We start from the raw sequence: 26,910 nt of genomic DNA on the forward strand, positions 1-26,910 counted from the left end.
TTTTCAAACAGCACTGTACATTGTACAGTGGCATGGGATGGTACTGCAGGCTGAGTCCCATTCACTTTGATGGGATTCAGCCTGCAGTACCAACCTTAGCCATTGTGCAATGTACAGAGCTGTCTGAAAACAGCTAGAATTGGGAGAGCCCCTTTAAGCTGTGCACCTTCTGTGACATTATGATGTACTTTTATTTATATTGTATTTGTATTTAAAACTAACCCATTTAGGAGAGTGTTACACTGCTCCATAATGAAGGCTTTGGTTGATCATATTTAGTAAATGCATGAGATTTTGCCCAGCAATGGTATGCCTTTCTACTTTTTTATTCAATACTCTTCATTCATATGTGTGATGCTCCTGTTTTGAGTGCTACTTGTCTTTTGCATGCAGGTTGCTCAGTTGCATCTATGAAAATACTGCAGGTTAATATGTGCTCATATATTTTCTTTGATAAAATAAAAGAAGTCTAGAAATGGTTGTTTTTAGCCTTTACTGTTTATTTCCAGTGCCAGACTAATGTTAACATTACATTGTGAGGGTTAAACTGGTGGCTGCAGTTTTCATCTGCGTGCTGTAATATCATGCCATTTTGATTTTTGGCACATGCACGATGTTGTACTACAGACTGCTATGGACCTACAGGGACCTTTCGCACTGGCCAGTATTGTCTGCGAGATGCAGATTTTATCAATTAGTGCAGATTTTGTTGCGGAAGGCCTTCTGCGGAACGTCTTGCTGAATTTCCTGTGTTTTTTTCTGCAGACTTTACTTATATCACCTGGATGTTAGAAATCCGCAACAAGAATTCCGCAAGATGTCCTTAATTCTGCAGCAGAAAGTTTCTCTGTTGCAGAATTTAATCTTGTTGTATTGCAATAAAGATGCGCAAATTTTAACAGGTGTTGAATCCAAGCCCCTTACGCCCAATGTCCACTTGTGTGCACGGATTCCACTGCTGAATACTGAAGCGGAATCCATCTGTGCCAACAAACATGGGCAAAAAAAATTCATTTTCTTACCTGTCCAGATGCAGTGCAGGTGCCCTCTGTGCTGGCCGGATCTTCTTTCTTCAGCTCGGTGGATACATCATGACGTGCCAGACACATGTGCAGTGCGATTTTATTTTTTTAATTTTCTGCTATCCCATGGATCTCCGGCACGTCCACAGTGACAGCTGTGGATGTGCTGCGCATCGGACGGCTTCCATTGACTTCAATGGAAGCCTTCTCGCGGAATCCGCGGAAAAATGGGGCATGCTGCGATTTCTTCCCGCGCGCCGGGAAAAAAATCACATCCATATGCTTTAAATTGTTTTGCGCATGCTATTGCATCCCTTTGAGTGCCTAGCTCTGCTGATCTCCCGCGCGGGAGATTCGCACGGATTTTATGATTAAAATCCCCCGTGGACATTGGGCCTTTGAAATAACATTGTGACGCAGAAACGTCCACACTGAACAATTCTGTCCTGTGTGAAAGGTCCTCATTTTGCTTGATTTTTGTTTACAGTTTTTGGATGTTCACAATCAGCAGATTTTTTTTGCAGATGTTTCCACATCTAAATATCCGTTTCATACATGTGAATAATACTTTACGTTTCTGCAGCATGTGCATGGATTTTTACAAAACCCCATTCAGATGTATGGAATAGTTGCAGAAACTCCTGCAACAAATTTGCCAGGTATAAACCTGCAGTAGTATCCCTATAGAACTACTTTAGGGGCCCTTTTACACTGAACAATAATGCACAGCAGAAAGACGCTGTTAAGGACACTGCACATTACGTGTCCCATTCTTGTGCAGGACTTGCATGAAAATAAGACATGCAGCGATTTTTCAAACATGGACCATTCCCTGGGTGAAAAATCACTTGTGAATGAATGTGTTAATTCTCCATGTGACTTCTGTCCATCTGGGAGTTCTGACAGAACTCGCGGGAATATCAGCCTTGTGAATACGGCCTAGGATCAGCAAGCTACGCAGGATAGGTCATCAATAGATAATCGCCGGAGCCCACCCCCTCCAGATTCCTGGTGATCAGCTGATCATCTGGCCTACTGTCTGAGCAGTGGGGCTGAACGTCTTCATCACTGTTGGAGGTGGAAGCATCTTAGCTTCTCTCCCATTGAAATAATAAGAGCGCTGCCTCATATTACGCTTCCTCCTCCGCCCAAAGTGTTGGAGGTGGAAGTGTCGGAAGTGTAATAAGAGGCTTCAGCTCATGTTGATTTTAATGAGGGTGAAGCCCTCTACAAAACGTCCAACACAGATGATGACGTCCAGCCTGGCTGCACTGACAGTAGGCCAAACGATCAGTTGATTGATAGGGATCTTGAGTGGTGGGTTTCTTAAATACTGATGAATAATGTCCTTCCATAGAATCTTATGCATATCTATGAAAGGTGGTAATATGGTTTCTCTTATTGCCATTCAACAACTAAAATCGGCTAATGGGGGCTTGTACATCACATATGGGTTGTATTTGGAGGACCTACGTATTGGAAAAAAATTCCAAACAAGAAAAATCCTTTTAAATATTGTAGCAACGTGTATTAGTAAGGAGAGGGAAAACTGAGGAGATAAAAGGCATATTCATTTTTACATTGTCATGGATTACTCCGGGAGTACTCCAACATCACAGAGTGGATTGTGTGAACTATTGGAGTGCATAGGGCTCATGCTCCAGCTAATGCAATTATCAACAGCCTGTAGAGGGAGAATCTCCTTCACCCCACTCTATTTTAGCCTTGCTCAGTAAAGGCCAGCCAGATCACACCATGAATATTTATCACCCTGAGATCTGGCTTTATACTTACTTGACTGGTACATCCTTGCTACTTCTGCATCCATTTCTATGCTGCACATCTGCCCATCCAGGATAAACTGCATAGGATATTTTGCATTGGGCGTTGCCATCGTGATGCTCTAAATTCAACTCTGCTTTTGGATGGAGCAGAGCTGGCAGACCCAGAGTATGCTCCGTGGGATGTGCTCCAGTAATAATAAACAGCTAAACAATATGCTCTAGAGATGCTCCTGGTATTGATGAACCACCAGAGCATGTGTACTGCACTCTGAGCATGCTCAAAATGGATATGCCTAAAGGATGTGCAGCTTCTGAGAATAGAAAAAATAATCTGCACTGCTCTTGTCTGTAGGCCGTGTCTGGTATTGCAGCTCGGCTTATGTACTTGAAAAGGTATTAGAAGATATACCAAATACATGAACAAGAGCGATACTGAGGGGATATTGTTACTGAACTTGTTTCATGTTTAAAGAGAACCTGTCACCACTTCTGACAGGTCTGTTTTAGCGAATACTTATTTTCTTCAAGAAGTAACAATTCAAAACCATCTTTTCTTAGATCTCTATGTTCTGTGATTCCTCTCATTCCTCCTAGAAATTTCTGAATAAAGTGACAACTGGGTGTTACCATTTAGGTGGCGGGGGTGTTCCTACTCATTGACCCCAAGCAGTGCTCATAGTACCACACAGTGTTGGGATGTACCTCTTTAACAAATGTAGTTGCAACACCCAATTGTCAATTTATTCATAAATGTTCAGAAAGAATAGTAGAGAAACGGCACAACAGATTTATGAGAAAAAATTCTCCAGAATTATTGTTTCATGTGAAATACAAGTATTTACTACAACAGACATGTCAGAAAAACCGACATATATGGTTGGTATTTTAGGTCTTTTGGGGTTCAGAGAAGTATTCTCTGTACAGTCATGAAAAAACGAAGTACATTCTCTTTGAATTCTATGTTTTTGCATATCCGAACATGATTTTAAAAAATCTGGTCCTTTTAAAAGGTCTTAAAATTAGGTAACTACAAACTTGGATAAGCACTACCTCATGACAAATTACACTGTCATTAATTATTTAACATAAAGTAGGTGAAAATGCAGAAGCAGTGTGTGAAAAATTTAAGAACACCCTTGCTACATAGGAATTAAGAAGGTAACTAGCAGCCAAATGCTGCTAATCAAATGGCCTTGATGAACTAATGATCAACAAGTGTAACCACCTCTATAAAAGAAGACGTTTTGGCAGTTTGCTGGTCTGGAGCATTCAGGTATGCATGTGTTAACACAATACCAATGAGGAAAGACATCAGCAGTGATCTTAGAGAAGAAATTGTTGCTACCCATCAGTCTGTAGAGGTTTATAAAGCCATTCCCAAGCAATTTGGAGTCCATCATTCTACAGTAAGAAAGATTATTCACAAGTGGAAAACATTCAAGACAGTTGACAATCTTCCCAGGAATGGAAGTCCCAGCAAAGTCACCCCAAGGACAGACTGTGGAATGCCTAAGAAAATTCTTAAAACCAAGAGCTACATCTCTAAAGGCCTCAGCATGTTAAATGTACAAATTCATGATGTTAGGTTGTGCGTCTGGGACCTGTGGTTCTGCAGGTTTCCATGAACACAGCTTCACAGGTGAGGGTTAATTGAGCTGGCTGGTTCCTCCTGCCAGCCAATCCACACTGGTCTGCTGCATATATAAATACTAGTCCCTCTGCAAGAGGAAGCTGGTATCTCTTCATTCTAGGGTTTGGTTTTCCTGCATGCCTGTGTACATATTATGTGTGTAAACAGTGTCTTGTCCAGTATCTTTGCAGGTGGCCAGACATTGGGTGTGGATAGTCCTGTCCTGTGTTGCATTCTAGCCCTAGTGTGTTGATGTAAACTGTGTCCTGCCCTGCTGGAACATATATTATCCCTAGGCTTGTGAGGCCCCTAGGTTCCAGTGCGGTGCCACCCTTATCAGGGCGATCACCCCACTTGCAGGCAGGATTCTGGTGGATGTTGTCTCATTAGAGTAGGGACCTATGAGACAACGAGGAGCCTTGAAGTGGCTTGTGGGCTTAAGTGACTTGGCCAATCCATGAACTTAAACCTCCTACTTTTATAGCAATTCCATCTGTTATCTGTGCAGGTATGCAAGGTGAATGTTTTGGTGGTTGATCAGTCCTTATGTTATGTCTGTTCATGAGTTCAGGTCCCAGTATGCAGTTCACTGTCCCTTTCGGTGTTCCAGCTAGTGCATCCTGTTTGAACACGATACCACTCCTGCGTCCATCCTGCAGTGAGGTGCACTGAGCAGACGTAACACATGACAGTACAATTAGAAAGACTCAACAAATATGGCTTGTTTGGAAGGGTTGCCAGGAGAAAGCCTCTTTCTGAAAATAACATGGCAGTATGGCTAAAGTTTGCAAAGTTGCTTCTGAACAAACCACAAGACTTCTGGAATAATGATCTTTGGATGAACAAGACCAAAGTGGAGATGTCTGGTTTTCACCAGAAGTAGTGCTAGGCATTATAACCAAACAGCATATCAGCACAAACACCTCATACCAACTGTCAAGCACAGTGGTGGAGGGGTGATGATTTTGGCTTGCTTTACATGACCTAGGCACCTTGCACAGGATGGCCGAAAAAGAAAAGTATCCAGGTGTTGCAATGGCCAGAAGTCCAGACCTCAACCCAATTGAAATGCTGGAGAGGGACTTTAAGAGAGCTGTGCATAAATGAATGCTCACAAAGCTCAATGCACTGAAGCAACATTGTAAAGAAGAGTCTTCAAAAATTCCTTCAGAAAGATGTGAGAGACTGATAAAATCATACAGAAAAATATTACTTCAAGTCATTCTTGCTAATGGTGGTTCTACAATCTATTGATTCATGGGGTGTACTTAAATTTTCACACACTGCTTCTGCATTGTGTCCTACTTTTGGTTTAATAAATGACACCGTGTAATCTCTCATGTATTGTTGTTCATCTGAGGTTGTAGTTACCTGATTTTAAAGATCTTCTAAGGACAAGATTTTTTAAAATTTATATCTCGATGCATAAAACCACAGAATTCAAAGAGGGTGGACTTAGTTTTTCTCATGACTGTAGGAGACATGGATGTAATTATTCTATCTCAATTTCAAATTTTGAAATACTCCTACTTGAGGTTAATAGATGTCATTAATTCAGCATTATCACCAAACTTGAGCCCTGTTACAGAATGGTTAAAATCAGGTACATAACACTATTCCATTTTGTAACCAGTCCCTCTCTTTCCCTCTCCTCCTCCCCCTTCCAGCCAATCATCTTTGTATCGGACAGAGCAAACAGCAATAAGGAGTTGAGTGTGGACGAAGTGTCTGATGAAGAGAAGAAAAAAAAGGGAGCGGAGAAAAAAGATAAGGTCATTGTGCCTTCTATAATTTTCCTATTGTGCCATTGCTGGGCAAGACTCGAATTTAAGATCTTTCTAGTGTTGATAATATGTGGTGGTGTAATAACTAATCTATAGGAATATCTAATACTGTTCCTCCACAATCTTTCATCCTACATATGGAGAATAAGTTTGTGTCACATAAAGTTGTGTAACTTATAATGTTTATAGTATGATAGAAACTATCTGGGAGGGTCAAGCGAATGTTGGTCAAATTATTAGCAGGTGTGGTGTGCACTATTTTGACATTCACTAGTTTAATCTTTACATTTAAGGTACCTTTGTTTAAAAAGGAGTGCCCTAGTGACGGTTGATAAAAAACTGTCTGTTGACAGCTATCTCACTTGAAGCCCGTACATACACGTACATGGATGTGTGGCTTGGCCAAGTGCACACGTGCTCTGAATGTAGAGAAGGGTGAAGGCTACAAACATTCATACCTCCTAAGAACAAAAGGGTCGAAAAGTTGAATTCCAACTGCCAAATCCTTACATCCACTGATGGTAGAGAGACGAGAGACCTCCGCGTACATTAGATGATCTTTGGGTTCAGCCCATGTACATCTAATGTGTATGGCCACCTTAAAGGCAATGTGCACCCTTGCACTTGTTTTTATCAGTGTATTTTTTTTAAATGAAGACTTTTTGTAATTTGGTTTTTATAAAAAAAAAGAATGTGATTGTTTGATTTCTATGCATATATTATTTTCCAAGGAACTGCAGACTGGAGGACTGAAATCTTAGCAAATTCTGTCATTCTGCTGGCTATCAGCTGTCAACTGACAGCTCCTCTCCTAGTTTACTCGATTTTGTGAACATGCATTCACTGCCTTTCCACTGCGCTATTACAGAAGGCTGTATGACAGTATCAGGGGATGGAAGAGATAAGAAGGATAGACAGCAAAAGCTACTATTACAGTGGCCTTCAGTTCACTCTGAGTGAATTTTATGCTTTTATCAGTAGTGAGGGGAAACGAGGACTAGCAGCTACGCAGAGATGAGTATAAGACAGAATTTGTAATAGCTGTGTAATATTGAGTGGGCGTGGTTATGCTACTCAGCCTCTAAAAGAGGAGATGGGACAGGGAGCTGAGCTTGTGTGCATTCATGAGAGAGACCAGCTGAAGAGTGCTTAGAATGCTTCCCTAGCCACAAACTCGAATGCAGAAGAGCTTACAAACAAACCATGAGGCTTTCTAAATGTAGAAGAAAAACTCAATGCAAATTAAAAAACAAAAAAGGGAAAAGTGCATCATTTATTTTCTGCAGGTACTTAGTAACCGATATGTGTATTGATTTTTCATGCACAAAGGTTTCCATAGCCTTTAAGTCTTGCTCAGAATTTACAAATAACACCTTAACTTTGACTTTAAGTTGTGTTTTTGCAGCTGCTTCAGTCCTTTTATTGTCAAGGATCTATCTAATAAATCCTGATTATAAAAAAATTTGCTAGGCTCAATATTTTAGATGCGACGTTGTTGTCGAATTATTGCCTGCCTTAGGCTAGGTTCACACGCTGCAGCTACACTTGGCCGAGGTACGTTCACAATGGGCCAAGTACGAGTTTCGTCATGGTTTTGCAAGACTGACAACAGCTAAATGAATTTTCATTGTTGCTTGCTGTGCTGCTGTTGCAATCAAACTGATTTTAGCTACAGTCAATTTATAAACTGCACCAACAACATCGGAGTGGTTTTGGCTGCATTGCAAGTGCACCTCTGTCGCAGTGTGGCCGCAACATCTCACCCTGCCTTATGTATTATTGTGGGATTCATCCCATTTAGCCAGTGAAAACCTGTAAAGCTGCCCTTAATTTCGAGTTCGTCTGATTATTAATCTGTGAGTCCCCCTCTAAGGTGTATAACAATATACAAAATATCATACTTTTATCCATGAAAAAAAAATATTCAAAAGCTATATATGGTTTATGGATTATACACGTATATGGCTATATAGGTGTATGTATTATAGATACAACACATACTATAGAAATGTTTTCAAATGATTGCAAAATAGAATCCAGTGTTTGAATACTTGTGTGAGCATTGAAAGATTTCAGTGTGAAACGTATTGTGGAAGTTAATGGGATATTCCCATAATTAACTTTCATCACCTATCCACAGGATATGGCTGAGCTTCCGACTACACTTCTCCACTCTCCGTCACAGGTGTATACATACTGCAGCACTGATCTCAGCTCCCCGCTGAAATAGGAAATTGTAGCTTTAGCTGAAATTGTTGAGTGCTTTAAGGCTACAGCTGCCCGTGACAGGGGGTTGTGAAACCAAAAGTCATTGTGTAGCCCTGCAATTTTGCACACGCATTGAAGTGATTGGGGTTGTGCTGCAAGTCGCAGCTCAAGGGTTCTTTTGGAAGCTGCAATTTGCACTGTGCCCCCATTCACTTCAATGTGAGTGTGAGACTGCAGGGCTACACAGCAATCCTTGGTCACACAACACCTGTCACAGCCAAAAGTTGCCATGTAGCCATAAGTCAACAGGCCAGTAAACAATTATTCTTTCTTGCACCCTCACCGATTAAAAAAAATATACTTAAATAAGAGGCTATCTATAATTTTATAACATGTAGTTATTTAATGTTGTCTGTTTATTGACTAGAAATAAGTTATGATATAAATAAAATCACATAAGCTAAGAGGAACAAGTAGATCCAACACCAGTGCCCCGCGGTTAGGAAACCAACTCCAGAGATGCAGCCAGGAAAAAGAATATGTCCATCACTACTACAATCCAATTACAGTTTTCACTTTATTTGATCATGTTTAAAAAATGCTACATTGTATATAATTATGTAATAGTCCAGCATACGAACATGCTTCGGGGAGCTTCTCATACTAATAGATAGTGTTACCCAGAAAGAAAAGCCAGACCCACCTGAAGGAGTTGGTGGGTACAGAAATAAAAGGATCTGCTGCCCCAACCCACAGAAACAACAGCATCATTCTTGCCCAAGGGTTGTGCCTGGTAACGCAACTCGGGCCTGCTAATTTAAAGCTACCCTCTGGGCCTGGACAGAACAAAGATGGGTGCACTACTTCTCGGACTACCTGAATTACACTGTGTATGAGTATGCATTGGTAGTCTAAGACACTATATGCCGCTCTGATTGGCCAGTGCTGCTTATATAAGCAGCACTGGTCAACTAAAGCAGGTGTAATGTTTTAGGGCCCTTTTACATGGGACGATAAATTGTACAGATTCCCGCATCCAGCTCACTGTAAATGCATGCCCTGACTGAACGACACACACGAATTCATTCACTTCTCGTTTGTTCAGTTTTATCGGCTTATGTAAAAAAGCAGTCGTTCACTTATGATCGGCTGCTTATTTGTTGTGAATAGAGGTGGGCGGGCCGGAATGATCTCTGCCTCCATTCACTTAGTGATGATTATTGCTGGGACGACCTGTCCGGCATCTGTGCTTGACGTGTAAAAAGGCCCTTAGACTAATGAAGCTTACTAATGCACAATGTGCATCAAGTAGCCAGAGAAGCTTGTGCAGCCGTCTGTGTTTGTCCAAGCTTGGAGGCCCGCTTTACTTGGTGATGAGCTACAGTACCAGATATGGCCCATGGATAAGAATGGCCTTGTTCTGGGGGAAAATCATTTGTTTTTCTTTTCTCAATCCCTTTAAATGCCAGAGTTCCAATCAAATGGAAATTGTTGTCCCAGCGATTTTAGTTAATATGTATTAGTGATCTCTATTAGGATATCTAATTTACAAAGGATTAGGAAGCTTTCACCTAATACACATTTGTAATGAGATGGTCAAAAGTGACTTCCATAATGAGTTTAACTGGTTGTCCTGCAGCATTCAATTACACATTACAATTTCCGAAGCTGTGATAGTCTAGAAATGATCCTTACAATAACCACTGAACCGTCCGTCGTCTTATGTTGTTTCTTGTAGACCTGTAGTAACACTGATAAAGAGAGTGAAGAAGAGAAGCACTTCAGGAACATATTTCAGCAGATTGCCGGAGATGTGAGTATTAGCACTCTGACATGGAGAAAAGCAGATCAAAAGAGCTCTAAATCTCCAGCTCTATCCTAGACAACTGCTTCCCCCAAACCGTATAGCTGTCCCTGTATATAGCTGTAAGAATAACCAATGGATATAATATTGTATTGCCACTTAATAGAGTTGTCCAGGATTAGAGGAGTACATCCTTTTGTCAAGAATGGCACACTGCTTTTCATTGGCTGTATTTGGTGTTACTGCAATAGCAGACACTGCCCAAGGATGGATGACTGCTCTGGAATAAAGCATTTCCTTTTCTCTGAGCCTTGATGACCCTTTTAGGCCAGCATCACCCAGACGTATTTGCGCATGCAATATACAGAGAATAGAACCCATTGATTTCAATGAGTTTGTTCACATTTCCATATCTTGGTGAGGCAAAAAAAAAAATAAAACATTCTATTTTTCTGTGTATTTGCACACCAAAGGTCCCCATAGAAGTCAATGGTGGCAGCGGGGCACAAATGCACTGCATATTTCCGCTAGAAACACATCTGGAACTCATTAGACATTTTAATCTGTGTGTCTTTGGTGCATATATGTAAACATGCCCTGCAGGCATAAAAAGTACAGTAATATACGCTGATATGCGTGGAAAAAGCCTCATTCAGTGTGCAAATACGTTCCACTTTGGTGCGCGTAATTGCGAATATGCTCATTTGAAGCTGCTTTTAGCATATGTTCTCACTGCAGAATTTTGCTGTGGATGTGACATGGAATATGTGCGGAATCCCCACCGATTCTTCATCCCATAACTTTCAATGGGAATCTACGCCATTGTGTATACGGTGCAGATTTGAAATGTGTGTGTAGCAAAAAAAAAAAAGAAAGGTGACATCACTTCTTGATGAGGAATCTGCACCGTATCAAGAACTGTTGGGAACTGCACATAATGATTTGCCTATTGAAAAGGGCTAAATCCGCATGCAGATCTGCAGGAATATTGTACATCCATAGCTGAAGCGGAAATCGACAGCATTTATAGGCGTAATCTATGTAGAAATATCTGCATTGGATTCCACCATGTGAACTTAGTCCTACACACATTTCTTTTAAGCACTTGTAGAAAAAGAAAAGAAGAAACAAACATTTTTATTACTAGCATTTTTTAAATTTGTATTGTACATTTTTCATGGTGTTTTCCCAAGTCCTACAGAGAAGTGTATGGGAATACTACTTGGGGGAAAAAGAACACACGTAGAGCATTACATGCATTACACCCATGCATTATTTGTAGGGTAGTTTATATTTTGCTTTGAACTTAAACATGGGGGTCTTACAGAAAACACAAATAATTAAAAAAAAACACCATGAAAAACACATGTGATAGCCTTCAAAGTAATTACATGACACCAGATTAACATCATTGGAGGTACTTTAAAGATGGCATATCAGGTCTTTCATTATATTAAAGTGGTCTCCATTCAGACCTAGAAGGTGGTGCCAACTGTCTCCGATGTGCAGATGCAGTAATAACACTACCCGTGTAAATGGTTATTCGCATCTTATCAATAGCATGTGCCATGAGGATCAGACCTCTAGTACCTCCACCGATCTGGAGAATGAATGAATGAATGAATATGCTGTAGCGCTGTTCCCCATTCCCTTTAGAGGTAAATGCTGCTCCATTGAAGAGAATATGTCCTCTTTATCATGTTAGGGTCAGTGCGGTCAGAGAGACTTTATATAATGGGCTTTTAAACCTTTAAACTGGGACTTGGTACTCACCGTTTGATTTGCTTCTGTTGTAGGATATGGAAATTAGCGCTGATGAACTGCAATCTGTTCTGAACAAAGTTGTTACTAAACGTAAGTGAGTGATTGTTATTACTGTGGAGAATCTGTGTCTGTAATAAGAACGCGCGTACGAAAAAATGGCATATAACAAAATAAATTCCTAATATACCATAGAATTCTGTGAGGGCAAACTCTTTTTAGGGCTTGTTCACACTGGCGTAAGTGTATTTTAGTCCATAAATACGCAGCATGTTCATGGACTGAAAAATGCCTATTCCCTGCGTATTTTGGCCCTTCTGTGGGTTTTTTGCACTCATAAATAGGTAGCTTTAGGGGCGTAACTATAGAGGATGCAGTTGCACCCGGGCCCAGGAGCCTTAGGGGGCCCATAAGGCCTCTCTTCTCCATATAGGGAGCCCAGTACTATGAATGAAGCATTATAGTTGGGGGCCCTCTTACAGGTTTTTCACTGGGGCACAGGAGCGCCAAGCTACACCTCTGGGTGGCTTATTATGCGCAAAAAAAGGGCCCTTTGTTTTGATGTGCAAATAGGCAGTGAATATGCATGCTTCATATGTATTCACTTCTATGGCCTATTTCAGGGCATAATACGCACCAAAATAAGACATGCTGTGTATTTTTTTGCGCAACTTAAAATCACATGAAAAAATATGTATTTATGCGCGTGTAAATGAGCCTTGAGCATTAGTTTTTAAGTGTCATTCCAGGCTAGATCTTACCTGTCCTTGGCTTCCTGGTCTGCTTTCTATGTAGCATCACCTGCACTAAGTAGTGTTATACACAAATATTGCCTCTGCTGGACATTACAGGATTCATCATTCCCGGACACTTCATGATAGATCTATCAAGTCACAATGTATCTGAAATGCACATAATGAGTTTTTTTTTCCTGCAGACAAGAACCTGAAGATTGAGGGCTTCACTCTGGAATCGTGTCGCAGTATGATAGCTCTGATGGACGTATCCTTACCTTCACAGCTGCCATAAGCAGTCATTATCAGTATATAAGAATATTGTATATGGTAAAGCGTTTATAAAACCAACATCCTCTGAACCGACATCAACATCTCCATCAGCTGTCCAACTTCGCGGGTGGAGTTGCAGCAGTTATTTTATGGTCAGCGATGTGGATGGTGATTTGGATACACACACAAAAGGGATGTCATCATTACTGGTCAGAGACGGAAGTGTAGATTGCTTAACGCCCACTGATTTCAGTGGGAGTGATCTGTCTGGTATACTCCCAGCCCTGACCACTGATTGCGACATCCGACCCGCTACACTGACAGTCAGTTGATTGATCAGCTGATCACAGGGGTCCCAAGCGGCGGACCCCAGCCGATCAACTATTGATGACCTATCCTGAGGACAAATTGTCAATAGTAAATACCTGAAATACCCTTTTTATTATAATTGTGTCCCAAAGTCTTGCCTGTGGGAGTCCATGGATTAACATGGACAGCACTCAGCCCCCAATACACTTGGGCGTGGGTGTCTAAATGTGGTGTGATGTGCATGGAAGACCATTTTCTAGGGCAATTTATGCCAGAAAACTGGCGAATTTTAAGTAGTAAATCTGCCTGTGTGTTTGGCCTGGACTAACTAGTCAATATGAATGTAATGATCAAGTGAAGAATGAACCATTATTCCTTAACCTTAGACTTGTAAAGACTGATGGTTGTGGACGGTTGAACCTGCAAGAATTCCACCATCTTTGGAATAAAATCAAGCAGTGGCAGGTAAGCTCATTGACACTGAATGAGGCAAAGCTGCACTACACTGAACCACCGCTACCAAACAGTGTGGCAGTCTGCACCACCGCTACCAAACAGTGTGGCAATCAGAAGTACAAACCAATCTCCAGACCAGCATAAGCTGGATTCTGGCTGTAAGCCCGGCCGACGTACCTGATTTCTCTGTATTGCAGTTGATCACAGCGCTGGCTTGCACAGTAGTTTTTATCTCTCCATGTTTGTATTTCCTGGCCCTTCGCTAAGTGATGACACTGGTACCCACAACCCATACGCAATTTATATTGCATATGGGCTGCGGGTTGGAATCCTCCCTTTCAATGGAGGCCATCCACAGCAAAATACAGCTGTAGGCACTCCACATGCTGCTTCTATATGGCCCTGTAATCCAGAATCTCCCCTCACCCCAAGAAATGTTTCTAGGGAAGAATCTCCCTGTAATACAGCTTCTGATTGCACTGTATTGATACATACGAGTGATACAGTAGGTAAACTTTGTGTTCTATATTACCGTTCCATACAACTTGGAACTTGTATAAACCCGCAATACAGTGAATGAGGCATTGGAGTTCAGGCTGTTGAAATCACAGAGGATTGTCTGGACAGAATATTACCTTAGCATGCTCTAAGCTGTAAGTAGCATTACGTTTACAAACTCTAGCTGTAAACAAGAATGTATTTCATATTCAAGATTTCTGATTGCTGGTTTGAAAAGGGAAATTAATGAATTATGACAAAAAGTTTCACTTGGGCAAGAAAAAAAAAATCTATAAAATGCATTAATTTCCCAATAGCACATTCTGTTCTAAAACTGTCACGAATGCACAATTATCAGGAGAATTCTAGGACCTCCGGATGTGTTCTCCAAAACTCCTGGCACAGCTTGTAATTTTACTCGTCAGCTTTATGAGATCACAACTCACCCGTTGTAGTTTTACAGAATGGACTAGGTTTTTGCTGACGCTGAACTTCCCCTAGGGCCTCATTGATGGTGGAGCATTGTCTGGAAGTATCCCTAACTATACACATTGTCCTATGAGCTCATTCAGTCTGTCTCCAGTGTAGTGTACAAGAGGGGAACTATACAGATTTCTGATGTAAACAATACATGAAGCATACACAATGGTAGGAGAAGAATAGTAGAAGTATAAACAATACAACAGTAAAAGAAAACAAAAAATACGTTCTTGTGTGCGCAGCCTTTTTTAATGTCCTATATTTTCAACTCTGCCCTTGATTGGTCTAATACAGTGGTATCCAGCTACTAAAAACCTACATTTCTAACATGGCCTTAAAGATTATAAATACTGTAGCAGGTGGACTGTGGCTGTGAGGCTATGCTGAGAGTTGTAGTCCCAAACAACTGAAAAGGCACAGGCTGGAGACCAGGAGTTCAATCGTAGATTTATAGAGGTAATATCCAATAATGAAAGCTGTTACAGTGCCAATGAGGGTCCCCCCCCTATCGTTAATAAACCGTATATATACCAACATAATTATACAGTTACATTGTCCCTTCGGCTCCTTCTACACATCAAAGCAAAAAACTCCACTACCCTAAGTGTACGTGTTCACAAGTTGTGAAGATGCTGTGGATTTTCTTAAGTGAAATCCACAGAAAATCCACAACATAGGCAATGTGGATTGGGTCTCAAGAAATCTCATCCACGCGCCACAGAAAAAATCTGCATTGAAAATTGACCTGAGTCACGGAATTTTAAAATCAGCAGCTGGTCTGACATACCCCAGGGGTGGTTACACACAGTTTTGTTTTAGATTTTTTTAGATGCAGTTTTTTGAGCCACAGCCAGAAGTGGATCAGCAGGAAGTATATGTCCTTCCTTCATGTTTCCCATATCTGTTGAATCCACTTCTGTCTGTGGCTAAAAAAGCTGCTTAAAAAACTGCCACCAAAATGGCAACTTTTTATAAAACAGAAAACTCTGTGAAACAACCCTCAAAAACCTAGGAGTCCAAACAGCTAAGAAATGTTATTTCCATAGTAACCTATCAGAGCGCAGCCCTTTAACTGTTCTGGTAAAATGAAAGCTACACTCATTTGCTGCTACAGGCAACAAAGCTAACTTTTCAGTTACTTTAAAAGTACAAAACTGTGTAAAACTGGAGTGTGCACGAGGCCTAACAAGCAGTTCTATAGTTCGGACATTCTATTCATGGAATATTGGAGGTAGTCTGAATTATGTACTGTGTTTATTAATGATATACCTTTTGGTTCTAGAAAATCTTCCTACGTTATGATGCTGATCAGTCAGGAACCATCAATAGTTATGAAATGCGCAATGCTGTTAATGAAGCAGGTAATAGTGGATAACAATGAGTTTAGTTGATCACGGAGTGTCTCCCATTGTTTTCAATGAAAAGAACGCGCAATGCAATTTGAGGGCACGTACAAATCTAAGGCATGCCGCGTTTTTTCCCGCATCACATGGTTTGAGCGGCATGAAACTCTTGACAGGTTCCCTACTAAAGAACATGTGAACCTTTAAATAGCAGTTTACATTTAACTACATAAATAGTCAACTAATTTGTCTTGCTCTTGTCTTGAGTTACAGCCCGTTTTATATACCAGAACTACAATCACAGTTGTGCTAAGTGTTGTTGGAAACTGTCGGCAGATGCAACCCTAACAACTCCTATAGTGGGCTGAGTAACATTAATCCAAATAGAATGTGGTTCATCGCTGAGCATACACGAATATCTTTTATGAGACTGCCCATTAATATAGAAATATATTAATGTGTTTAGAAATATATTAATCTATTGTTACCACAAAGCCAAGTTTTGCTTTGCATTGCGTTGGCCACGGAAAACGGAATGCATGCTTTTAATAGCTTTGCTATGGAAAGTGCAGCCACCCTGTCCGCGAGCAGAGAATCATAGCGATTCTCTGCTCGCAGGCGGCAAACTACAGCATGCTGCGAATTGCCACGATTCTCCGCAGTAAGCCTATCTGTCAAATAGGGATTTGACAGATAGGCTCACTGCGGGATTTTGCAACGCCCGTGGACAGGCAGCGTAGCATCACAATTAAAATTTACAAAGAAAACTAAGTGAGACCACATTCATACAGGCATATTATCCATATTTACAGAAAAGATCAGAGTATTCCCCTGCTACATCGTACAATGTGACTGTATTTGCATTAAGACTCACGACTTGCCGCAACAGTGGCCTGACAATCCTGCAGGTGTGGATTTCTTGCAATTGTCAGATTGCAGTAATTTATGAGTCTCAACAGGATTTCAGTTGGGTGGGGTATTGTCTCTCCTTGAGCAGAGCACCTAGGTAAGTGAGGAGACTTAAGGTCCTTTTACACACCAAGATAATCTTTGCTAAATCTTTCAGTCATTAAATCTATTTGCATGAAGTGTTAATGGCCATTAACACTTTATCATCTTCATTTGCATGTAAAAGGACCTCCATAAATTGTTTGCAGAGCCCAGAATGTATTTAAAAGGTGTGCAAACCACTGCTGGCACATTCCATTGTTCTCCTTGCGCCTGCCAGCAGATTGCATTGTTCTCCTCCCAGCTAGTATATACATGTCGCTGGGAGAACCTCCTGTGGTCTATTGAAAGATGAGAAAAATATATTCAAATGGAATGTATTTGCTCAGTCTTTCAGTGACTGAACAATGGATTTTATGTGAATTAAAATTCATTGTTCAAACGAAAACAGCACAATGCCCGCGTTTACATGTAACGGTTATCGCTAATTTTCATTTTTTGGACAATTTTTCGGTGATTATTATTACATGTAAAAGGGTCTTTAAAAGGCCATGCACGCTCCTCTGGGTAAATATGGAAATATGGAAGATGGAACAATACCTCTTCAGCGCCATCTATTGGATGGCAGCATTACTGCAAATCAATGTTAGACCCTATATACAGGTCTTACCAATGATTGGGAATTGAAAACCAAGCCATAATCCAAACATAGACAGCCATTTCATGCATTTACTTTAGGTTAAGATGTAGCAGGAAAATACTACAATCTTTGGCCGTGCGCCACCACTAAAGTCGTCATGTAGCCCTAGTTTCTCTGTATTAACGATAATAGACCCCCACCCCAGGGTTTCTACACAACCAATCTTAATACCAAAAGAAGCAATAGCATATTAACCAATAAATTTCCTAGCTCATATTTATTTTGCATGGGTAAGCACGTTGTGGATTCCTTGAAATTACTCAACAGAAACACATAAAAATTACCTGCCATGAGGATTGTATTAGCATTTTTTTTAAATTTAGAGTTAATTAATATAATATATATATTACACTAACTGATATACCCAGTTTCGCCCGACTTAATTTAGATGCAGGTGTTTGTGTTGTTCGCACAGAACATTTTATGAAGTCAAAGTTGCTTTAGGGAAACCGAGGAATAAAATATGTATACACATAGTGGAACGTTAGGTTCTCCTCAGGCTGCATGTACCAATGTCCCTCTACAGAATGTGCCACCCCTCCCACTCTCCTCACTTAGGACCTAAAGAATGCTTGTGCCAAATTTCACATTTGTACGACACTGAGAAGTTACATTACATAGGGGTGCAATTACTTTTGAAATTAGCATTGAATAATCGAGTTGTGACCCCTTTACTTTTCCTTTTTAGCACCCAAAGAATGCTCGTGCCAAATTTCACGTTTGTACGATACTGCACCCCTATGTAATGTAACTTCTGCGTGTTGTACAAGCGTGAAATTTGGCACGAGCATTCTTTAGGTCCTAAATAGGATAAGTAAGGTCCTAAATAGGAAAGGGGGGTCGCAACTTGCTTATTCAATGCTAATTGCAAAAGTAAGTGCTTCCCTATGTAATGTAACTTCCCAGTGTCGTACAAGTGTGAAATTTGGCACGAGCGTTCTTTAAGTCCTAAATACGAAAAGTAAAGGGGTCACAACTCAATTTACAATTGACATTGAATAAAGTAAGTGCACTCCTATGTAATGTAACTTCCCACTTGATTATTCAAGCCAATTGTAAAAGTGAGTTGTGATCCCTTTACTTTTCGTATTTAGGGTGTAAAGAATGCTCATGCCAAATATCACATGTGCACGACACTGGGAAGTTACATTACATAGGGGTGGCAATACTTTTGCTCTTACCATTGAATAATCGAGTTGTGACCCCTTTACTTTTCCTATGTAGGACCTAAAGAATGGTCGTGCCAAATTTCATGTTTATATGAAACCGAGAATTAGTGGCCAGTCAGTCAGTGAGGGCTTTCACTAATATATATATATATATATATATATATATAAAAAATACATATATTTTTTTTTTACACACATACTCTATAGTATGCAGGGGAGAGGTCTGACATTGCAGCTCTCTCTTCTGCGTAGTGTCAGAAACGTGTCTGACCTCGTCTGACAGCAGAGCTCTGCAGCGAAATCTCCATTTTGGATGTGGTTGGACAATGGATTGGGAAGGGTTAAAGGGGTTGTCTCGCGGCAGCAAGTGGGGTTATACACTTCTGTATGGCCATATTAATGCACTTTGTAATATACATCGTGCATTAATTATGAGCCATACAGAAGTTATTCACTTACCTGCTCCGTTGCTAGCGTCCTCGTCTCCATGGTTCCGTCTAAATTCGCTGGCAGCTTGCTTTTTTAGACGCGCTTGCGCAGTCTGGTCTTCTCCTTTCAGCACGAGCCGCTTCAGTGTGCTCGCCGCTACAGCTCTTCTGTGCATGCGCAGACGAGCTGTCACTGCTCGGGAGCGCGCTGGAGCGGCCATTCTGTACCATCCTCTGTTAGAGGAAGGTGCAGAGCCGCCCAGCCGAGAAGCCGCCCAGCCGTCCAGGTAAGTGATGGGCCGGGGGGGGCTGCCGCTGGGCCGGGGGGGGCTGCCGCTGGGCCAGGGGGGGGGGGGCTGTCGCTAGGCCGGGGGGGGCTGTCGCTGGGCCGGGGGGGGCTGTCGCTGGGTCGGGGGGGGGGGGGCTGTCGCTGGGCCGGGGGGGCTGCGCCGGTTACCTGCTGCCTGGCGGTGGGTGACTGTGTGCCGTGGTCGGCCGCGTTGAATCCAGGGGTCCGGTCGGCGGCTGCGGGGCGTCTGGTTGTCAGGGAGACACGGCTGGTAGCGTCTCGGGAGCGCGCACGTCGGGCTACAGCAAGCGAAGGGAAAAGAGCTGGCGGCCATCTTGGGAAAATTTTTATAAGTTGCTGAAACGCTGGAACTGTAAGTAGAAACCAGCTAGAAAAGTCATTTACAGGGGTAATTAGTAATGTATGCTTAATTAGGGGGACTGGGCAAAAAAAAAAATTCACTGCTTCCTCGAGACATCTCCTTTAAGTAATTTTGATCTGCAATTTGTGAGTTATTTTTAATGCCTTTGCCCCCAGATGCCTACAGAAATGTGCACTTTTGCAGAAAATTAACTAATCGGGGATTATTAAATCCTAATAGATTTTACATGGTATAAATGTAGCATCACATCTAGGAAAAGGTTACATGGCACCATGCAGAGCTCTCTGCTGAACAGGCTCATCCTCCGTACATCATAAATGTAGCTGTCAAAACAGGGCACACATTTTTAATAGAACATTATATAAAATGTTATAGTGGTGGAAGTAGGAAGAATAGGAATACAGTGTCCATCTTATCATTGTTTTACGATTCTTTTTGGAGGACTGGGCGATAGGAAATAGAGCAGATTCATATTACTCAGTTTAAACTGACACTCCAATTCCTAGGGTTTCACCTGAACAACCAACTGTACGATATCATCACAATGCGTTTTGCCAACAAGCACATGAACATTGACTTTGACAGTTTCATCTGCTGCTTTGTACGCCTGGAAGGAATGTTTAGTAAGTTCATTTAATTATTATTGCTTTCCATCCTTAAAGTGTGTCTATCATGAAATAATTCCATTGCCATGCTGCTCTGGGACAGCCTGCTTGTTCTGTTAATATGTGGGGCATTGAACTATTACAGGGTCCTAGTCGCATGATATTTCATCTGTTCACAGTCAAAGGTGACAAGTGCTTTGCTAAGACAGATTGTAATGTACATTGCAGGGTTCTGCTTTAAGCAACTACAATTTTTTTTTTCCCTTTAAAAGGGGTTGGCCAATTTATATTTTTGCAAAATGGCTGGAAGCAATATAATGTGCCCCTTACTAATATATCCTCCTTTTGAGTACCTGCACCCTTGTTCTGAGAAGCGCCAACCCCTTGTTTCAATGCTCTTGTGCACCACCCACACAGTGTTCCTCCACCAGCTGCAAAGGATAGGTGCACGTTGACCAGACATGTCCATAGTATAACACTGCACGATACAGGAGATTAGCCTGTGCGCTGTGTTCTTTAACGGAGGCCATGGATGGACAGGTTCGGTTATGTGGCCCCTCCATCAGCAGCCAGGTTGAGGATGGGAATGCTGTGCTGAAGGCTATTCTAACAAGGATGTGGGTGCTTCTCAGAGCAAGGCATGCATGCAGATATGCAAATCAGAATATATTAGTAATGGCGGCTTCACATGGCCACACCCACCCTCCAGCCAATGATTGGCAGCTATCTCTATGCACAGTAGTAGACAGCTGTCAGTTGGTGGCTGGAGGGCAGGGAACTATAGATGGCCTACAAGTCATGACTATCCCGGACTACTTCTATGCATATATTGCCACTAATAAATGTAAGTTTCTCCAAAATAACTGCATATTCCAATCAGTGTGCCCTTCCCTACCTTGTGCTGCCCTCATAGAGGCGGTGCAAAAAATAGTGACAGAATTTCTTTAAAGTTCAAGTATATCAATCTGTCCAGTTAGGAAGCATAAGCAATCGTGAATCAACTTCATCTGCTTTGGTGCAAATGAAAGTGACAACTACTAAAAAAGGAATGGTTTTATAGGTGGTTGTCATTACTAGTAACATGAGGCAATACCTTCAGCCCAATCAGGTTGCACAAATAGTCCTGTTAGCCCAGGATGGCATGTCTACAGGTACTATCATAAGGTTTGCTATGTCTCTCAGCAGAGGCGTAACTTGAAGCTTCTGGGCCCCAATGCAAAACATGTAAGAGGGCCCAAACTATAATGCTTTTTTTTTTTAATAGTACTGGGCTCCCTATATGGAGAACAGAGGCCTTATGGGCCCCTAAGGCTCCTGGGCCCGGGTGCAGCTGCATTCCCTATAGTTACACCACTGTCTGCCAGCATAGTCTCAAGAGCATCACTTTTAGGACCCAAAAATATAAATTCATAAAAATTAACTTTTAATAAATATTGCTTAAAAACCTTATGGACACACAAACAACAAAAAAAAAAAAAAAAAAAATCCACTATCCGGTAGGGAATGTGAAATTGTATCATACAGTAACACTTCAAGATCAGTATCGATCTTGGACGTTTTCTTTATTATGTCTTTTACGTCCAAAAGATAGCTCTTTTTTGGGGGGGGTTTCTTGGTTTTAATGTTCCAAAAAACCTATGCATTTTTTCCGAACCTGAACATGATGTCGTAATCAGCCGGAATCTACATGCAACTCATATAGTCCAATGTATAATAGACATGAGATGTTTTTATGTACAGAATAGACCTTGTAATTGCCCAGATGTTTTTATGTACAAAATAGACCTTGTAATTGCCCTACGCGTTTCGCCCACTGCGTGGGCTCCTCAGGGGCTCAAGTATCTCCTGGGATGATTCCCTGGAGAAAGGGTTATCAGTCATCAACTGAGTATAGAAAATTGTTTATAGATTAGGACTATAATCCATTAGAGGCAATGAGTAAGTATAGGTAAGGTACTGTATTGAATTAGCACCCCACTATGAGGAGTGATCGCTGCAATATTACCTCTTAAGCTGATATGCGGTACTTAATAGCCTAATAATATTTCCTAGAGGAACAGTGCCCAGTTATCACTTAGAGTGATGTCTTGGTCAATACCCAGATAGTCTGCGCACTAAAAAAAGGTTCCCCAGGTAATACATCGCTGTCTATTAGATCCTTTTAGTAGGTGAGTTTTGATATACTCAAAAGCTATCAATAGAATAGCTCCCACTAAATAGGGTTTTTCTGCAGTCAGGCAAATTCTCAGCCTAGTGAAGGGTTGTAAGGTTTCCCCCCTATCAGGATCAGATAAAGCAGAATGAAATCATAAAATAAATAGAACAAGCGGCAGCATGATAGTCCTGGTGGTGGACTGCCAGCATGAGCAGATACCAGGACAGGGCCCGTTTCAAGAGGAATGTTGAACAGAGCCATAAAAAAGCATCAACTTAGCATTAGGACCAGTATCTGCTCCTTTGTGTGAGGAGGAAAAGAAGGAGCCCTACAAAAGGCTACAGCCCTACAGCGGGCTTACCTGTAGGCATGTTTCTTACCAAACTCTCTGGAATGGAATCCATGAGGACCTGACTTCCTGTAGTGGGACCTTTGCTCACAGTCCAGCACTGTGCAGCTTAGCTGGCTTTCATCATAGAACACCAAAATTCACCATTAATAGATAAGAGCATGTTCACACGGAACATGTTTCAGATGTGAAAGTCTGAACCCAGCATTGTATAAGGTGGTCTATCCTTGAAAAGTGCTTGTCCCATAAAAACAAAATTCTCCAATACTGGATAAGTATCTAACTGGTGGTGTTCTGGTTGCCGAGATCCCCACGATCGTGAATAGGGGGTGTTTCAGAGTGACTGCAAATAAATATCCATTGGAAAACAATGAAAAAAAGACCTTAAACCCATTAGTAAAGAAAAAGTTCTGAGTTTTGTGTGCTGAGGAGCAGGATTGTTCCAACTTGTGCCTTTATGACAATTTCCCTTTTGTTTTATAGGAGCATTCCATGCATTTGACAAAGATGGTGATGGCATTATTAAGCTCAATGTGTTGGAGGTAAATAAACTGTTGTAACTACATGAGAAGAGTTCATAAGAGAATCCTGCGAAGTGTAGTCTGTCTCATGAAGACAATGCAGCAGTTATACAGCCATCAGCTACATTCTCAGCATGAGCCTACACAAAAAAAATATATATAGATAGCGTTTGGGCGTTCCATCTGACTGCCACTGTAATAAGACCACTCTCATACAAGCATTTGTAAAGACGCTGCAATGCAGAGCTGTGTGATTGCATGCGGTTTTACTGTGTATTTTTGCACAGTAACAATTCAAGCAAGCTGATGATGTCAACATCCCCCTCCTGGTAGCATAACCACCTGCGTAGAAAAACGTAGTATTACGCAATCCATTAATATCAATAGATGATGTAGTGCATGAAATTCACGCTGCTACGCTGAAAATAGAACCAGCAGCCTGTGATTTAGTGCATGCTAAATACACTGTGAAAAAACAATAGTGTGAAAGGCCCGATTCAAATAACGGAGCCTTAGTGTTGCATAACACGCAGTAAAAAAACAAAACAAAAAAAAACACGCTTGTGAGAGTGGCCAAAGGACATACATTGCATATATATTGTACTGCATACATCTTTTCCGGCAGCTGTTTGGGAAAGGGCAGGTTACTGTGTTTTCCTATACAGTTGGAAAAAATAAATAAAAGCATGTTGATGCATCCTGACCTGACAAGCTTTTGGCTTCTACCAAGTGAATAGACCCCTATGGATACATACAGCATATACGCAGGGAGTTTTTCCCACTTTAGGGTGAATGCAGACGGCCTGGTCAGATCCCACTGCGAGCAACCCATGCCATTGCAGCGACTCGTGGCTCACCTCCTCCGTTGTCTTCTCTCTGCTCTGTGATCTGCTGGCTGACACAGCCGCACATGCACAGATCACAGCCAGCGTGTCAGCGGTGACGTTTTTGTGTGGGCCTCTGCGAGGCTCGCACAGAAATAGGACATACTGCGATTTGTTTACCGTGCAAGTTTTTACTCTGTCAAGTCACGGCTGTCTGCATAAGAATGCATTATCTAATGCAATCCCATGGCAGCGGGCACGGGCAGAATTTCCACCCTAGTGCATTAGCCTGTAGTGTCGGAGATTTTTCTTTGTCTAAATGGAAGGTACATTTCAGGTTTTATGTAAAACGAAAAAATTCTCCGAAAACCAGAACACCTCCCTAAATGACCAGAAAACTGATAAATTCACTGCCAGGTTTTGAAACAAAAAAAAAAGACTTTAACTATCCTTCTCCTAAATAGTATATGAGTAAATGAGTAGGCCAATAAGTATATGACTGCTGTAAAAGATTGCAATGTTTTTTTTTACTGTATGTACAGAAATATAAATAACAAATAATATGGTTATGATGCTTCATGTATTTTAGTTTTAATAATAACAAATGTTTTCTTTTATTTTGGGCATAAAATAAATAAACATATAAAATATGAAAATTAATAATACAAATATGATTTTCCGTTTTTTTTCAAGTGTAAATAGGGAGGTGTTCTGGTTTTCGGAGAATTTTTTCGTCTTGATTTTTGAAATCAGCATAATTGATTACATAAAACCTGAAATGTGCCTTCCATTCAGACAAAAAAAGGTCTCCGACACTACAGGCTAGTGTACATTCACTTATACTTATGTTTAATGCAGTACTCAAATGGAACGTGCTGAGCCTTACCCGCTTTCATCCTTTGCATAGTAAAAGTTCAAACAACTTCCATTACATTTTTTTAACCCCATTCATATGCATTGTACCCTGCCTTGTAGTGGATTCTTGTCTTTAGCAGGGTATTCCTCTCTCATACCTTTAGGGCATATCCAGAGGCTGTACCACGAATGTTTAATAAGATACTGATCCCACCTCTGGGACTGGCACTCAACGCCACTGACACGGCTCATCTAAGCGACGTGGCTTGCAATACCCATTTAACCCTTGCATTGCTACTCTTTAAAGCATAAACTGAACTTTATGGAAGGTTTACACGCAACGTGTATATATACACATCATGGAGGCGCAGGATGGGGAGAAAGATTCCACTCTATACACAGGGGGTGGTGGCTGTTTTTGATAGCTGACACGCACCTGCAAGAGCGGTGAATACTGATTGCAACTGTTAACTCTGCAAATGCTTTCAATCCTGACAGACATTTAAATGCCCTGATTGGTGTTCGGGGTTCCCGAGAATGGAGAGCCACTGTGTAAATGCGGCTTTAGCAGATTTCTGCCTTCCATGCATCAAACAATGTAACAACTACAAATGCAGGGGGAAAAGGGGTTATTGTAACTGCACTATATGCAATTTAAAATCTTATATGCCATTTACAAAAGTGACCGATGTGAATACTAAAGTGTTTTTTTTTTTTAATTTCAGTGGCTGCAGCTCACTATGTACGCCTAGAATCAAAATGAGCTACACCGACCTCCTTCCGCTCACATTTCTCAACTGCTGTCGTTCAAGGACCGACTCAGGATCTCTGTTGGACAGAGCAAATCTTTACCTCATAGCTCCTACATATAAGTCACAAGCAGTTTACTTCTTCAGCATAGCAGTGTTCTGTCTCTCAGCACAGTTCAGAAGTTTAGCTTCAGGTTACAGTGAAAGCTCTGGATTTGTGGTACTGGAATACAATTGTTAAGTGACAAACTGTGCGTCTTCTATCAGATCTGTGTGTATTCATCATACAATGGACCTCATACATAACCATTGCAAGCAAAAAGTGGGACAGTGGTGCAGAGTTGGTTGGAAAACCAAAGCGGTGATGGGGTCAATGTCTAGAGGCACCCCATCCACTTTGGCAGCAGTAACTTTGGCATCAGGGTTAGCAGGTAGACAATGAACATAGTGCAAGCTAGAGCCATCATCTACTCCATGTTCAATGTGTTTTATCAATGTGAAATGACATTTACCTTAGTGTGTTGTTTGGGATGTAGCAATTAAACAAGTGTGATGTTTGATAGTCGAATGCTTATTTTTTGTATCTTAAACTGCGATACAAGAGAACAGTACTAATAAATGGAAGCCAAGACATTACTTTTATCTCAAAACAATATTCTTTGTTACGCCTTTTTTATGAAGATCCACTAAAAAGGCCAATATAATTGGCAGAGGTTTAAAGGGAACCTGTCATGTCCTCACTGAGGTTGCATAAAATAGTGGCAGACATGCAGGGTTCAGTAGTTTGTCACTTTATGGAGTAATGTGCAGTGGCTTTTAGAACTTACCAGCTTGTTTTTGCAGCTCCAGC

General features: G+C 41.2%; 1 protein-coding gene across 4 annotated transcripts in view; it reads left to right on the forward strand.

Moving 5' to 3' along the window:
• CAPN3 (calpain 3) overlaps window positions 1–26,696 on the forward strand; it is a 156,609-nt gene extending 129,913 nt beyond the window's left edge. For 3 of the 4 annotated variants that reach the window (XM_066608459.1, XM_066608460.1, XM_066608463.1), the window contains 9 exons: window positions 6,104–6,208; window positions 10,167–10,241; window positions 12,029–12,086; window positions 12,931–12,995; window positions 13,706–13,774; window positions 16,026–16,104; window positions 20,509–20,625; window positions 23,595–23,653; window positions 26,037–26,696. In XM_066608459.1, coding sequence (XP_066464556.1) covers window positions 6,104–6,208; window positions 10,167–10,241; window positions 12,029–12,086; window positions 12,931–12,995; window positions 13,706–13,774; window positions 16,026–16,104; window positions 20,509–20,625; window positions 23,595–23,653; window positions 26,037–26,063 — 654 coding nt within the window. In that variant the 3' untranslated portion in view covers window positions 26,064–26,696. The remainder of the gene's footprint in view (window positions 1–6,103; window positions 6,209–10,166; window positions 10,242–12,028; window positions 12,087–12,930; window positions 12,996–13,705; window positions 13,775–16,025; window positions 16,105–20,508; window positions 20,626–23,594; window positions 23,654–26,036) is intronic. The other variant, XM_066608462.1, reaches the window with a different exon arrangement.
• The last annotated feature ends 214 nt before the right edge of the window (window positions 26,697–26,910 follow it).

This window comes from Eleutherodactylus coqui, chromosome 6, assembly GCF_035609145.1.
Source record: "Eleutherodactylus coqui strain aEleCoq1 chromosome 6, aEleCoq1.hap1, whole genome shotgun sequence".
NCBI lineage: Eukaryota > Metazoa > Chordata > Amphibia > Anura > Eleutherodactylidae > Eleutherodactylus > Eleutherodactylus coqui.